Genomic DNA, 14,270 nt, shown 5'->3' on the forward strand with positions numbered 1-14,270 from the left:
GTCCTTTTCGAGATACCCGTCTTTAGGTATACCTAACCATAATCAAAGTCACCCTTGGTAGCTTGAGCAGTGGGGAGAAAGAGTAGTGAGCTCTTACACTGAGGCATGATCAGAGAATGCATTGAATAAGGTGCTTTTGAAATCTGTTACTGTTAAAAGATGGTGGGTTTGGAGAGCTTGCTTAAAATAGGGAATTCAAAACAATTTATCTAGGCTCTCTCAAATGTAAATGTGTCTTGGAAAAATAGGTACATGTTGGGGTCACAATATTGTTGTATAGGGTTTTTTTAGCAGGGGTTGGATTGATTTTGTTTATTTACTCTGCATATGCCAGTTTGGATCAGCATCTGCTCAAAGTTGTGTTTGTTTTTTTTTTTAATTTTGTTTTTTGGGGTCCTTTTAGATTAGTAATTTGTATAAACGTAAGAATTCTTGTTGCCACCATCTGTTACCCATGTCTCTGACCAATGCAAGATGTTTTCCCACTTGTATGAAATGACTATTTTGATGTGAAGTCCTCCAAAACTTTTGGAACTTCAGTGTGTTTAAAGTTCATGGAATCCTGCTGCAGTTTCACAGACTTAATTTTGCATTTGTGAGCATATCATTGCATCTTCATGTGGATTATTAGAAGAATTGTAAGAAAGTTTTAAAGTATAAAAATAGTGGATTTTTATAGATAGTATTTTAAAATGCTTTAATTAAGGAAAACTACTGAGCAGTTTTCTGTTCCTAGTTGTATGTTCAAACTTTAACTGAAGAGGCAGACTCATTTTTCCTGTGACAATTTAATGTCTGAATTTTATGTAGCTAAGTTTGGGATTTTAAACACTGAGGATTTGTTGGCAGGGGTTTTGTTCCATGCTGCCCCTCTTCCATTCCTCTTTTCTGTCCTCTGTGATTCTTGTTTACTGTGGAGTTCCCTAATGTTTTCAATTTTCCACTGTCATGTTCTCTCCAGAATTCCTGAGTTACCTTCCTCTAGCAGTTCCTCCAGCTCTTCTGTTGTTGGTTTTCTTTTTGGATGCCCTCACTGATGCCCAAGCTGGGCCATTCCCCTAATTGTGAATTCTCACACTCTGATGTAATGCATGCAACCTGAAGTCAATACAGATAATGATGCTGATTGCCAAGTACATATGCAGATATGAAACTTTAAATTGTTAAACTGGGGGTTGTGTAGAAGTGTTAATTGAAGCAATAGTGGTAATTATCCTCAATGTCCTTTTTGTTCATTGATTTTTTTTTAACTTCTGTGTAAAGCTTACAAGGCTTCTTATGTCTTATGAATATAGATCTAAAAGAGACCCATGAAACCTCAGCTTCTCAATTTACCTTCATTTCTACACTAAGTTTTTTGGAACAAGAGTGGATACTTTTATTCTGTTCGATCCAAACTGGATGAAGCTGAATATTGCAGCCTTGATACATGCACATATGTGTGCATGTAACTATATTTTTGGTTATAAAGGTGTAGAAAGGGTTCTTCTTCTTTGTTTTAATCCAAATCTTGCATGTTATAGTCCTTTTTGTGAATTTACTTTTCATGTCCAGTATAATCTGGTTAGGTGTCTATTGCGGTATAATACTTTCTTTTATGTTGGAATTTTCTCTTGTGTAAAGTAGTAGGTTCCAGCCTGTTTACCATTTGCTTTGTCATTAAGTGACTATACCATGGGGAATGTCTGGGTTCAAAGTCAATTTCTGAAAGCCTGAATTACCGGAAGAGAATTAACTGACTGTGTAAGCATGTCCTTAGTAGTTTAAAAGTGAAATTACTGTTCAGTCTGTTTGCTTAGCTATACAGATTAACAGAAGCTACTGTTTCTTTTATTTTATAGTGGCGTTTATTTTCAACTGGATTGGATTTTGTTTATCCTTCTGTATAACAAATACCATAGCAGGAAGGTATGGTGCAATCTGTGGATTTGGTCTCTCCCTGATCAAATGGATTCTCATTGTACGGGTATGTTTCTTGATTCACACGGTACAGACTCTGTAGAACAAACCCATAACAATTTATTCAAGGATTTAATAAGGGAATTGAAACCCAGTATTTTTTCTTTTTTTTTTACCTGACATAGCATTTGATGTTCACATTTCCACTAAAATAAATGCTAAGTGACTCATTCCTTGTACAAGTATTTAAAAGTCTACAGAAGAAGTGGAGCAAGTACCTAAAATATCACTGGTATTATAGTGTCATGTATAAAAGATTTATAGATGTCTTAGCCTGTTGGGAAGGGAATATAAGAAAGCATTTCTTCCTTGTAAGATACATATGGGATCAAGTCCAACTTAAATATGAAGTTAGTCACATTTTTACAATCTTAAATGCTTGATTCTTGATGTTTTCACTGCAAAGCTAGATACTTTTTCAAAAGGCACTGTAGCTGAATGCAAGTTACTTAGCTAAGTGGATGTTAGATGAAATGTAATGGTGCTTTCTGAACTTGAATTCGGCTTATTTGTACGACACAACATTTAAAATCCCATCCCTTTTAATGAAGTAAAAGATCTTGGATAACTTACATATCTTTCATATTCTGCCATCAATAACCTTTTTTTAAATTTTTTTTCCTCTCTGTGTGTTAGTAACTTGATTTAGGCTTAGCATGATAGTAAAAAAATTGTTGAAAGATAGCGTGGTCCTTCCTGTTCATGTACAGCATCCTTCTTAGAGCTTTTTTTAAATTTCCTTTTTGCTTGTTCAGAGCAGGGAAATGGTGCTGGACCAGATGTGATTCTGGTGTATTTGTTGGAATTCAGGGGCTGGGATGGAATTTATCTTAATGGAGAGAGAAGACATAAATTTTTCAACTATGCATTCATTTGGGATATTTTCAGCTTCCCTTAAGGCATACTGAGCAGAGGGCAGAAATTGCTCATTATGTCAGTTTCATTATTCCTCTCTGTTGGAAAATGTGCTCAATAAAAATATACAAATTAATATATGCTAAACTACCTCGTAGAATTACTGTGTTCTACACTACAATTATTGTATGTAATATAATTCTAATTCAGAAGTATTAGAGCTGGCCAATTCCAAGACCTCAGGAGTGGAGTTTTTCATAATGAAGATCATCATGTTCCTCTATTGTCTCCCTTCCTAGAGACAAGAGCAGAAAGCTTGTGAGGTGTGTGTTGACAGTCATTTTAATGGTAACACACAAGCAGGCTTGTGTGCACCAAATTGTTCTGTCCTTTTCTTTCAAGCTCTTCCAAAGGCTTGTGTCACTCTTTTTCACTCAGGGTCAGTAGTACAAAACTTTTTAGTGTCTGGACAGCCTGATTCATGTAGGCTTGATCTGTATCAGTTTTTACTGGGGAGAAGGAAGGGTAGGGGGAACAAAAGCACAATTTTACTATTGGGGAGATTCTGCAGCCATGGCTGATTCTGTCCATGGAGAGTAGAAGAGGAGAGCAGTGCACATGGGCAAGTGTTTGATTGTTGGTTTTAGTGAATCTTCTTTCCAATTAAATGAAATTGTAACTATTGAAAAACTATATTGATATGTTTATGTGTGTATGTATATAAATATATATTTATAAGCACACACATATAATGCTTAGAGAATTGAAAATACTGACTAACAAGTGAGATGGGATCAATGTCAGTGTGTGTCAAAATCCTAGGAATCGAGTGTTTATATATAGATAATGTGAATACCAATTCTTTAGTTCAACTTAGCAATTCTGTTTCTTGCTATTTTTCTTTGATTGATGATAGAAATGAATACTCATACTCTTATATAAGTATACTCTTATATACTTATGTAAGATTAAACCCTCAAAGAGTTCATATAATCTGGCTTTATTCTGGAGCAAACATGTGGATTAATTGAAGAAAAAAGCCAGCTTTATCTACAGTTCTTTATATATCTTTAGATTTTCATCTGGTTGCATATGTGGCCCTGTGTCTTTTGTTTGGTTGGGGTGTTTTTTGTTGGGTTTCTTTGTTTTGTTGTTTTTGTGGGGATTCTTTTGTTTGTTCGGGGTTTTTTATTTCCCCCCCATTACTTCTTGGTTGATATACTGAAATGTCCTAAAAAGGGCAAATGGGAAGCACTAAGCACTAAAGTCAGGATGCAGTAAACATAATGAATGATAGCAGGGTAGAAGTGTACGGAAAGTGTGCAGAGCTGCTGAGTAGGTTATTTTACTCCTTCTGGCAACTCTCCACTCATCTCCCCATTTCTACTTTTTGGAGGGGTCTTGGAGACATTTGATTAGCCTTTTTATCAGTGAAGCATGAAGTCTGGAGTCTGGTAAAGGCACAGATACCTGTCTCCAGTACGATCACACCCTGCCCTCCAGCTGCCTCCCACATCACAGGGAGGACAAAACTGTCTGCCTTGGTCACTGGCAGGAACAGTTGAAATGGCACTTCAAGGTTCATTTAGTTGCGTTCAGCTCACTGCTGGGAACTGAATGCTGGTTTGAAAATGAAAAGACTTTAATGAGTTGGGGGTCTTTATGGGGCTGGTATTCATGGCAGCGATTAACAGTAGGGGGTATACAGAAGGTCAAAAGCTCCCCTTTTGTAGGGTCAGCAGAACATCCCTGTCTGATAAGATTAAACTAATGTGGCTTTTCGTGTTAATATCTAAAGCAGCAGGCTGCTATAATGTGTTTGGGATGGCAGGCACTGAGGGGAAAAGGGAAAATCAACAAGTGGTGACTCATTATAATAAAAAATGTCAGGTTACTGGCAAGTAATACAATGGTGTTTTCATATATATATATTATATGGGTACACACAAGTATTTGTTAGAGATTTTTAATTACCTAACTGCAGACCAACTGACAATAGAAGTATTTTATTTGTGTATTAGACTGCTGTACATATACTAGTTTTGCATTTCATTAGGATACATTATTTTTATTTTTACTTGCTCTTTCCTCCATGCTTTATTTGCATAGTGCATTAAACATGTCTTAGTCATCTATCTTACTGCAGCTAAGCCTCCTGTATGAATTTCAGTTTTCAGATTATTTTACTGGATATTTCAATGGACAGTACTGGCTTTGGTGGATATTTCTTGTACTTGGTAAGTGGTAATTGAATTCATTTCTGTTTTGATGTGGAAGTACTCAAAGATTAATCATGTAGTTGTAAATAAGAGTTTTGTAACATGTTTAGCTATGTGCTTTTCCTTAGCTGCTGATAGTTTTGTGTGTTGTTTTTATTTCCATACTATTCATGAGGTTATTGGTTACCATAGTGGTGTTATTGTGTGAACTGTGGACTATTCAAATACCCTTCAGCTCAAAAAATTTTGTTCTGCATAAGGGATTATGTGTAAAACTGAGACTTGTAACTTGTGCTTTTTTAATTGCTTCGACTGTTCTAGGGCTGCAGAACTGCGTAATGAAACTTTTGCCTTATGGCATAAGTAGTATTTAGATATATAAACCTATATGTCAATTATTAAATTTTAAGAATTGTGAATGAACCCAGGAAGGTGGAGTCTGCTGTCTTGTGCACAGGTCACAAAACATCCTTTTTGAGTCCTTTGAAATGCAAACTGCATCAGCAGTTGCTCAGTAGGATGAGAGAATGGCTTCATGCTTGCTGATCACAGTGGTCCCATGATGTCAGCTTTCTCTTAAGGGCTCTGTCTGCCCGTGTTTCAAGTCTGATGCACATCAAATTCTGCTCTTATGTTTGTTTTTAATGAAGGTATACCAAAGCCCAACCACTGTAACTTTTCTCCAACTGTGGATTTTGTAATTTGGATATGGAATCTGGCATGATTTTCTTTTACAGAAGTGAATGCTGCTATGCATTTTAATTTCTGGTTTCAGCTCTGGAAGCATGGTAAACTGTTGCTAGTTCAGTAGGTGGCACTCTTCCCTTTGAGTCAATTGATTCAAGCGGCTAACAGCAAGTGTTAGAATGAAGTGTTGAGTAAGTTAAGAAAAAAGACCAGCTCTCAGATCTTCACTGTGACTCACTATTTATCTTGCAAGAAATGTCAAAAGTCTTAAACTACATTACCTAAAAATTTCTCTATCTGCCTTTTAGTAGCATTCATCAGACTTCCTAATGCCCGCCTTGCTCTGCCATTGTTGCACTTGGTTGCTTGATATACATAAAACCTGCAAATGTTTAACAGCTCACAGCATCGGTGCCTTGTATGCTTTCATATTGTTTGAGGTTATTGTATTGAAGTAGGTGAAATGACTCTTTGCAGGCACAAACATCTCCAGATAAGTCTTTAATTAAAACCAAGCCCTGTGGTGCCTGAAATTGAGGTTTGATACCTTTTTTACCACTATTTTCATTAGGATGAAAATAGTGTTCTTCCCTCAGCGCTCTCCCTAAAAAGCTGTCATTTTTCTTTTTACTAGTCTTTTGCACATATTCAGGACGTAGCTCACTTTTATTTGGGAAAGCCTTATTTTTTGGTCTGAAGTGTTTGAGGATTTTTTATTTTTTCTTTAAATCTCAAGTTGGAATGAAAAGCACTCTGAGGCATACAGTGTTCATCTTGACAGTCAGCATTCCCTTGTCTTATGTATGCTTTGCATGAAGGATGCCAGCAATATTTTTAAATTGATGAAGTGGCTTTATGGTATTGCTAGGACACCATAGAAGGAGTCTACCTAAAAAAGCTACTTGGTGGGACATGGAGGAGTATTATCATGCCATGGGAACACTGATCTGTGTTTGTTGTTTTGGATAACCTTTTGTTAGAGCACACAAAGTAGTACATCCAGCATCTCTCCAGAAGTGAATGAGTTGGAGTCTTTCTTTTGCATAGCCCTTTGACATCCTTCAGCCCACCTACTGCCATCTTCTCTCTTCTGCTGTTCATTGATCTATTTCTGCTCGCTTTCCTTCTTTCTACATCTGGAAAAATTCTGCTTGTGCGTCACGGAAGAGCAACGTGGTCTACTTCCAAAGAGCTGTCATGTACCAGTGAAAAAATTGGAAAGAGACAATTCTAAATTTTAATGTCAACTAGTGTTTCTTATTGAGGAACACAATGGAAAGTGGGATGGTTTTTCTTTCTTCCTTTAACAGAAAAATGTAAAATACGGGTTGAGCTTGAACAGATTTTCCCACATGTATGATGCAGAAAATATTCTGTCAAGTACCTAAAGAGCTGCCTGCCCTCATTTTGCTGTTTCAGCTTCTTTTCAGTTGAAAGGGGGACTACCTCTGGTAGCTTTTGGGTCGTAAGTTTTGTAGCAGACTTGCAGTCAAGATTTTACTGCTTTCTTCTCTGTGCAGAATTCACCTTAGTCACAGAAATGTGTCCAGCTTAGGTGAAGTTCCACCACTACTTAGCAGAGTATTCTCTGTTGTATTTTTTTTTTTGCTTGCGTGCATGTCCTAAGGAAGCTTTGGTTTAAAAAAGCAAAAGGAAAGTTAAAAAAATCATAAACAAAAAGCATTTAGAGAGGAATTGATCATTGGAAAAAATCAAGGGCTCATCCAGTACAGCAGGAAGGAAAAGCACATCATGTAGGAAAGAAAATAATTAAATCCTTTACTGAACTTGTAAAACCTCAGTTCAGATTTTCATTCGAACCTTTGGACTTTTAATGCATATGTATATATTCACATAGGCATATATCTTCAAGGTGCCATTATTGCAAATATAACTTCTCTGTGACTATTGTGTACATCTTTTTCCTCTTAGCTGAAATATTCTTTCAAATGTGGTGAAATGTAAATAATTTAAAAGATTTTGAAATTTGGAGATGACAAAGACTGTAATATTGACATATGTTGAGTAATTTTCTTTGACAATTGTTCTTCCTCCTCTTGGACTGGTGGTTTTTTTTTATAGATGGTTAAATCCCAAGTCCTAATCTACTATAATTCATTAGTGGCTTTTTGCAATCCTTACTTTCTTTTTTTTCCCCTCTTTTGACTCACAGTACATTAATTGTGCATATTGCTATGGGTACATTTTGTGAACCAGGTACTCTTCTAAGACTCTGATAACTTATTTTGAGAGTTCTACTTGAAAAGAATTTGCAAAACAGATTCTTTTATGTTTCAGGATTTTTTTTTATTTTTGTAAGTATTTTTAAGCAGTCTTTTTAGCAGATGACACTTGAACTGAAAATCACTAAAATTTGTAAAAAACCTTTCATAAAATTGACTGCTTGCATCACAAGATGAAAACTGACTTAGTTGCTGAATTTGTGAATGATAAATAAAGACTTCAATTTACTTTGTAGGCTACGTTTTAAAAACTATATTAATAAGAATAATGTGGGATAGTGTGTATTTATGTTAATATACTTAATTGTGTGCATTTTCTACACTTTCAGGACTCCTTCTGTTCTTTCGAGGCTTTGTTAATTATCTTAAAGTCAGAAATATGTCTGAAAGCATGGCAGCTGCTCACAGAACAAGATTTTTTTTCTTGTACTGAAGGTAAGCAATTTTTAGTGATGAGGTTATCTTTCCCAGAAAAATGAAAAAGAAAGAAATATTAGAAATAGATAATCAAACTTCTATCATGGAGTAGATGTTGCATGGTTTTTGAACATCTGTCATGCATACTGTATTTATATTCTTCATGGGCTTGGAGATGTGTGAAGTTTCTTACTTGAAAGCAAATAATGCATCCTCATTGCCTCCAGTCATCCCTGGAGCTAGTGTTCAGCAACAAAAATTAGGAGGAACATGTTTTTCCTAAGAAACAGTATCTGCTGCTGTCAGGATACTGTCCTTTGTGCTGGAAAAACTGGCTTTTGTAGTCAACCTGTCGTCAGCAAGTTAGGAAGCACTAATCTGCCTGCATATTAAATCTGATTGACATGGGTCTGAACATGCAAACAATAGTTGAGTACTGTCTCTCTTTACATGACTGGATTAAGACAGTCATGTACAAGTATGATTATTGTGTATGCAACAATGTGCTTTATGTATCCTTCAGGTAGCTGACTAATCAGTCTGGCACATATCCACACTTTTTTTTTAATACTATTTATCCGTTAAGTGGATTTATTTGACTTCACTATGTAACTTAAACCGGGGTCTTTATTTGCATTCAACTTTTTTTTAAATTTAAATTGCACGACAAGATAAATTTAAGCCTAGAAATAAGTATTGCAGCATTTTCATTGCTCTTCACTTTACTAAAAATGCTTAAAGACTGTATTTTGACATACCTGAGAAACTATGTTTGCTGTAAAGAAAAAACCAAACAACAAAACTTTTATAAATTTTCTCCAGGATTGATCACAGGATCAATTTGAATTAACCTGCAACACATTTTCAAAGCCTGAAAACAGAGACACTATCTGAATGGGGGGGGGGAATGGTTCTTTTAGTTTAAGACATGAATAAACATTAAAAACAGCTAATGATGAATGTATGCTATACAATATGCACTTGATTGTGAAAAAAAATCTGTTAATGTAATTGTGACATAATATTTATTTTAAATGTGCTTCCCCCCCCCCCCAATTACACAGTAAGTTAATAAATTGAGGTGTGTATTGCCTTTTAGCAACCAATATAAATTAGCAACTACATAGCAGCATTGCCTTTTTGCAACAGTTAGATATGGCTTCTTTTCTTAGTGCTGTGGTAACCTCTTCAGAATACTGAAATTTGTATATGTGAATGAAAATATCTGTTAGCTTTCAGTACAGTAGTTTAAAAATACTGTTTTAAAAAGGAGTTGTTAGGACTAAATGGTATTTGAGAACTGTAGTTTGAAGAGAATAGTGAAAGTGTAGGATAATGCCGTCTGGGATTCCTTGTGCTTCTGCAGTTAAAATTCTGCATTGGGACAAAACACTGTTTAACTCAGGACTTACTGAAATTAATGAGCTGTATTATCAGAGTTCAGTGGCTTTGATTTTTTTTTTTAACCTGGAAGCACCACTGAGATGCGTGGGTAGTGGGCTTATAAGGTCTGTGGGTTGTTTAGAGAGATGAACACGTAAATATTATGTTTTTGATGCATCTTAAGTACTGAAACAAGAAGTTCAAATTAATTGCTGTCGCATTTAAATGTCCTTGTTCTTGAATAGTCAAGTAAGCTCCTCTAAAGTGACTCCTCTACACTAATTATTAGTTTTAATAAATAACAAATAACACCCCTACAGTTGGAAATATTCTCAGTGTTCTTCTGAAATAGTAACAAAATAACAGAAAATTTTTGTGGTTTTTCTCCCATCCTGACAGGGGGGGTAGGGAGGCTGCTGTTTTGCTTGCAGTTCAGGTTTGCTGGTCACTTAGCAACACTGCTTCTGGTGAGTCACGGCGATGAACTGAAGTACAATTTTTCTTTATCTCCAGACTGCATCGAACAGACATTCCTTTCCTATGCTGGTGTGAAACTTCCAGATGATCTCTAACCCTCCAAGTTAATAAGATAGAAGACTACTAAAACCAGAAGACAAATTAATGAAAATATGGCTTCAAAAATGAATGACAGGATGGCTTATGATCAAGTACCAGTTCTGGTCATTCTAGTAAATATTTATAATTGCTGCCTTTTGTTTTAGCACATTTGTATATGTGCTTGTTAAAAAGATAGTATTGAAGTAAGAACAAACTGTCTGTAAGTATAGATAAGGTACAGACTCAGTTAATCTGTGCTTGTTGTATCTGAAAGATTTGAGTGGTAACTCGTTTCACAGCTTGTGTGTACCACTGACTTGGTGATCTGAACTTCTGAGTACAATGAAATGCATTAAATGATTCAGATTAACCAGCTTAGACAGGATTTTTTATATAATTTAGATTCATCTAATGATTGTATAGAACATTTTTAAGTTTACTAAACCCCAAAATTCCTTGTCACAAACTTATATTCGGCAATATTTTATTGAATTCAGTCCAATATACTGGTTTGTGCTTAAACTGATACACTTTGAGTCCCCTGTAAATAACTCTGCATAAATGACTGTTTTAATTGCTTCTTAGGAAATATGTCAAAATATATTTTGTAACAGCATATTCTCTAAATTTTGTTTAATCTTAGAGCTATATACATATTTTTTTGTTAATTGGCTATTAAAGGTTTAGTTAGTAGTAGATGTAATTTTGGAGGTTTGCATTCTTGAGGTCACTATAAATACACCATCCACATTGAGTGCTTCTCAAAAAAAATCATACAACTACTTTAAAATGCTTGTTTAGAATAAATACATTGCCATTTCATAAGATCAAACAAGTTTAAATGCAAGGTAATTTGGGAAGTAATCTATGAAGGGAAAAAAAAATGTTTTAAAGCTCTGAAAGTAGAAAATGTGTTTTACGTCTCCCTTTATTCATTTAAGGTATGCCATTACGTTCTTATAAATATCATCTCTTTAAGGGGTACTGTCTGCAGTTCATGCACGTGTAGTTTCTTTTAAAGTTTGTGAAATTTATGCTTCTTCTTTAAATAGAAGACGACATCTCTCAGTCCTTTGTACAACTGGAATCTCAGTTGCAAAAATACATTGGCTGTTGGTTGCACCTTTGAGGAAAAATGTACAAATGGTTTCCTCCATTTTTCTTTTAATTAGAATTCTGTTTTTTTATTACTAACGTTAAAAACAGTGAGGTTTATGTTGTGTTAAGCTAGTGCTGTATGGAGTTTTGTATCTATAAATAATGTTTAAAATATACATATGTAAACATTTTCATTTTCCTAATCTTTCAGAGATAACTGTTAGTGACTTTAGGGGCACCTCTACTGCTCAGCTTTTTATGGAAGAAGAAAGTTAAGTATTATGTTCAGTATCCTATTTGGATTTCCTTCTAAACTTCTGTTTGTGTTCTTTTGCATTCATTGTCCAGATGAAAAAGAAGCGAATAATAAAGCATTGCTTTGTTTTGCTAATTAAGACTTAATGCTTTTTTGGATTTTTTTGGTACTCCATGTTGAAAAATGCACACTGCAGCAATTGTGTCAACATGGAATTACAGACAAATTACTTGGCAAAATCCACTCCTCCCTGCTCCTTTTCATCTCATGTTTTATGGCAACAAAATGGGAGGACATTTCTTATAAGGGGTTAATGCAACCATGCAAAGCAGGCAATATTTCTTCATTTTCTATGTTTACCAAAATCAACTAGCACTATTTTTCAACTGTATCAATTTTTCCATATTAAGTAGCAGCTTCTGGTAGAATTACTTCTGTTTGGTCCTTACATTTTATAGGAAGCTTCATACACATTGTGTACTACCTTGGAAAAATTCTCATTTGGTCAGAAACAATATGCAGGGTTAAAAAGGTACAAGCTATCTAATCCTCTATAGTTGATGCATCAGTTTGGAAGCCTGAAATCTCATCACCAGGAGGAAGGGAACTGGGACAGTATTTTCAAAGACTTTGCAATCTATTCCAGATGTGTCAAATGCTGCATATTTTCCTTGCTATTTCCTGTGAGCTTGGTTTGGAGCAGCTGGCTCTGTGGTTTAGAGACACCTGGCCAGCTTTGCTGTGTGTCTTAGGGGTATGGGGGAGAAGCTCCAGTATCACAGTGAAGTTGACTCTAAACAGATTTTGCATGAATGCAAATAAGGCTTTGAAGCTTGAGACTAAAACAGCTGAAGAGGGGAGGTGAGGAGAGAAAGTTCTGCTTTATTTGAGCAGATGGCTCTCAAATTTTTCTAGTTTTGTCATCTACTTCTATTGCTGTAGACACCTCAGGAAGATTGACATCTTGAATGTGATTCAGGTAGCCTGTGGGACTCTGCTAACACATTTCAGAAATGATCAGTCACTCATGCTTTCAGTTCCCTTACAGAGTAGAGATTGCCTCCAAGCTTCCTTCGCTGTCTCGCCTAAGGTATGGACACAGTCCTCATCCTGCAATGCCTTTCAACATGATTTCAACACCCTGTTCTTTCTGTATCTGCTTCCCTCCCTTTGAATGATGACAACAGGTGAGGAAAAGTGGCTTTATTTGTGTGTTATCATAACATCAGAAAGCTTTTAATCTCTCTCCGATTTTTTTGAGAATGTTTTCCCATAATACTCTGCCTTAGTTCCTCTGGTGTGATTGCTTACATTGTTCACTTGAGCAAAAAGCATTCATCTCCTGAAATGACAATAGATAACTTCCTCAACTTTTGAAGAAAAGATGAAAAACCTCTGATATGGAAGTAAATTTATCTTGCTAGGGCAAAAAAATATTTCTAATAATGCTGAAACATGATTAACATGTGCACAGCTACCCAGCAACAGCAGAGTCCAGGCTACTGTTTCTGCAATATATGTTATTTTCCGCCATCCAGAGATCCTTACCTTTTTTCTTTATAATATGTCATGGACTCAGCTCTTTCAATGCTGAAATTTATATTCATGAAGAAATCAATATTTTCAACTTTGTATTTTGTCACAAATCTCATGATGCTGCCACCTTCCTTACCCTGTTGCTTAGTGCGGTACCTACACAAGTTGAGGGTTGAAAAAGGTGTGTTCCCTCCCTGAATGCGCTTTAAAATCTCAGAAGTGGATGTGATGCATCACATTGACACTAGTTCCTGATCTTGACAGGACCTCTCAACTGCATGGTGGAAAGAGTCAGTGAATTTTGTGACAGGCTGCTTAGGAATAAGCATTTTAGTCATAAAACTTGCACTTTTTAAAGAGAAACTGCTGTGTACTAGAAATGTTATCTTTTCAGTAACAGCAACAGCTGTAAGGGTAACATAGACCAGAACAATAACATTTCTTATTGATTGTGTCTAGTATAATACATTTTTCAGGGAGTGAAAATTTTTGTGTAGCATGTTAAATTATTTATGTTGCAGTGTTATTTTATTTCTGTGATTTTCGCATTTAATGTGAATGGAGGATGAACACATCTAAATGGTGAATGTTACAGTTTTTAGAGACTGAGTCACTTTGTTTGTTCTTAGAGAGCTATGCGTTTTTGAGGTGTGAATCTGAAAGTTTGAAAAGCAATGAAGTATCAAGAATTTAAGAATCAAATTGATCAAGGAGGTATACCCAAGAAATAAACAAAAGCCATTGTGTGTTGTTGTTCTTTCCACTCCCCCAGATAAATCTGTCAGCTTTTTTACTTTTCACCATTGCTGGTTGTGAAAAAGTATCTTCAGTTCTGCAATATCTAGCCTTGCACATTATTGACCTTAATAAGAACTCAGCAGAAGAAAGTGTCCTTCCAATTATGCCCTTTTAGTTGAATTGGTATTTGCAGTCTTCCCACAGTGAGCACATGTATAATTCATGATATAAAAATTCCCTACAAAGAAAACTAATGATTTTGTGAGTGGAGAAGGTATCCTATGATAATTATTAACTTGAAATTTTGTGCACTTGCTGTTA

The 14,270-nt window shown here is 35.5% G+C and overlaps 1 protein-coding gene across 2 annotated transcripts in view; it reads left to right on the forward strand.

Moving 5' to 3' along the window:
• The window catches only part of NDFIP2 (Nedd4 family interacting protein 2), a 45,650-nt gene extending 33,836 nt beyond the window's left edge, over positions 1 to 11,814 (forward strand). For both annotated transcript variants that reach the window (XM_038126790.1, XM_038126797.1), the window contains 4 exons: positions 1,842 to 1,966; positions 4,985 to 5,051; positions 8,293 to 8,398; positions 10,277 to 11,814. In XM_038126790.1, coding sequence (XP_037982718.1) covers positions 1,842 to 1,966; positions 4,985 to 5,051; positions 8,293 to 8,396 — 296 coding nt within the window. In that variant the 3' untranslated portion in view covers positions 8,397 to 8,398; positions 10,277 to 11,814. The remainder of the gene's footprint in view (positions 1 to 1,841; positions 1,967 to 4,984; positions 5,052 to 8,292; positions 8,399 to 10,276) is intronic.
• The last annotated feature ends 2,456 nt before the right edge of the window (positions 11,815 to 14,270 follow it).

This window comes from Motacilla alba, chromosome 1, assembly GCF_015832195.1.
Source record: "Motacilla alba alba isolate MOTALB_02 chromosome 1, Motacilla_alba_V1.0_pri, whole genome shotgun sequence".
In the NCBI taxonomy this organism is placed as follows: Eukaryota; Metazoa; Chordata; class Aves; order Passeriformes; family Motacillidae; genus Motacilla; species Motacilla alba.